The 2,003-nt window shown below is 51.1% G+C and overlaps 1 protein-coding gene across 1 annotated transcript in view; it reads right to left on the bottom strand.

Annotated features, from left to right (window-relative positions):
- Positions 1-448, bottom strand: part of RFX4 (regulatory factor X4) — a 133,812-nt gene extending 133,364 nt beyond the window's left edge. Inside the window, exon 1 of the mRNA XM_019544787.1 lies at positions 271-448. Coding sequence (XP_019400332.1) covers positions 271-313 — 43 coding nt within the window. The 5' untranslated portion in view covers positions 314-448. The remainder of the gene's footprint in view (positions 1-270) is intronic.
- Positions 449-2,003: the final 1,555 nt, after the last annotated feature.

Raw genomic sequence — 2,003 nt, 5'->3', positions numbered from 1 at the left:
AAAAAAAATATCCCTGTCTCAGAGGGCTCCATCCAGACAGCAACATCCTAAGGCAACTTTTCTCCACTCCCATTCCCCCCTCCCTTTGGTCTTTTTCTGGTCACACACACTCTCTCACACACCCACACACACACGTTTGTGCACGTCGGGCTAGGACCCGGGAATGTATTCTGCTCCGGAGTGCAGTAGATCTCCTCCGCGCTCACTGTCAAGTTGAGAAGTCTCCTGCTCTGCCAGGGGAGACCCGCCTGGCTCGAGGGTTGGACTAACCTGTGGAATCCATGTCAGGTTCCTCCAGTAACCCACAATGCATGCTCTTCCCATGGACAGGACAGATGCCCCAAAGTCCCGGGGTCTGGAGATCCCCTATCTCAAAGATGCACACAGAGAAAAGAGAGAGGGAGAGAGAAAGAGAGAGAGGGAGGAGGAGGGTGGTGGTGGTGGTGGTGGGGGGAAGGTTAGAGAAAGATAAAGAGAGAGGGAGAGGGAGAGAGAGAGAGAGAGAGAGAGAGAGAGAGGGACACTCAGTAATCCAGCAGGGCAAAGCCAGACCCGTCAAAATGTTTGCGGATGTTTCATGGGAAAAAGCATCATTTTATAGGAGCCCTGATGGGAGAAATGTCATTGATAGGCCAGCCAGCCTGATGAATGGCTGCTAGTCAGATGGGGATGTGGCAAGGCTCAATGTGAAGCCCATTGTGATGCTGTTTTGAATAAGAAAAGCTTTCCTCCAAAAAGGGGGGCCTTAGATCTACGCAATCCCAACACTTCGACTTCCCTCCTCTATTAGAGCCTTAGAAGCGTTTTTCTTATTTAAAGTTCCAGGGGCCTTTCCCCTCCCTCCCCAAACCCCTGCCCCTTGGCTCATTACAGCCGGAGATCAAAATTGGCTTAGATCTTCAAACAGGCACTAGACTGAGGGGAGGGGGGGGTGCTCTTTGGGACTATTTGGTGTCTGCAAAGCCCCAAGAGATCCCCTCCTCCCCCGTGGGCTTGGGGCTGGGATCATGCACAGACGCATGGAGGCTGGGGCTCCCTTGCAAAGCTCCGCTCGCCTGGGAAGAGGAGAAAGTTACCGCCGGGCGGATGTGCTCCTACCTCGCACATGAGTTTCCCTCTTGGCTCGCTGGGGACTGGGCATGACCTGCGAGCGCTATTGGGGCTAGGACATGTTACACACATATTTCATGCACTTGACCTGCTCGTCTGTAAGAGCAGACACATCAGGGGGAAGCTCCTACTGGAGCTACCAAGCAAGAAGGGGGTGGTGGGTCGAGAAGGATGTGTGTTGGGGGGTGGGGGGAGAAATTAAAATCAATTAAATATTGAGGTTACCTTCCAGTGTGAGGGCAACTCTGCAGGTCTCCTTTTAGGGTTAGCAGAGGGAGTGGGACCACAAAAAAGTTGCTGATTCTGAAGGCAGCTATAGGCACTGGAAGTGGAAGTAAAAGTGCAAAGCTGGGGCTCTGATAAAGTGGCTGGTTTAGGGAAGGAAAAGCTGTGATTAGAATATGAATAGAGCTCCAGGAGAGGAAGAGAAAGGGGGATTATAGCTGAATTACTTTGACCATGGACAGAGCCAACGTTTTCTACTCTCCCCTCCAACACCCAGACTTCCCCCTTTCTCCCTCCCCTTGACACACACACACACACACACACACACACAGAGCAAGATTGCTTCTGAACTGGCGGCAGAGCATTTCAAATGCATAGGAACTGAAAGAGGGAGGCAGAAGAACTCTCTTGCCTCCCCTCCCTGAGTTCATATGTGGATTTGAATGCCCAACTGTTACCCTTGGACACTCTTCTGATTTGGGAGCATTGCATGCAGGCAGAGGGAGATGTGGACCCACTCGGTCTTATTTTTTATAAGGGGCAACACAACACAAAGATAGTGGCAAAGTTGGGGGGGGGGAGATGAACTCTGGAAAACTCAAGGTTGGGCGAGGAAAACTAAGCCTGGCTGAATAGGAGATTGCAAAATTCAAAAAAAAAAAAAAAAA

This window comes from Crocodylus porosus, unplaced genomic scaffold, assembly GCF_001723895.1.
Source record: "Crocodylus porosus isolate Cpor-Errol unplaced genomic scaffold, CroPor_comp1, whole genome shotgun sequence".
NCBI lineage: Eukaryota > Metazoa > Chordata > Crocodylia > Crocodylidae > Crocodylus > Crocodylus porosus.
This window is presented reverse-complemented; position numbering and strand designations above follow the sequence as displayed.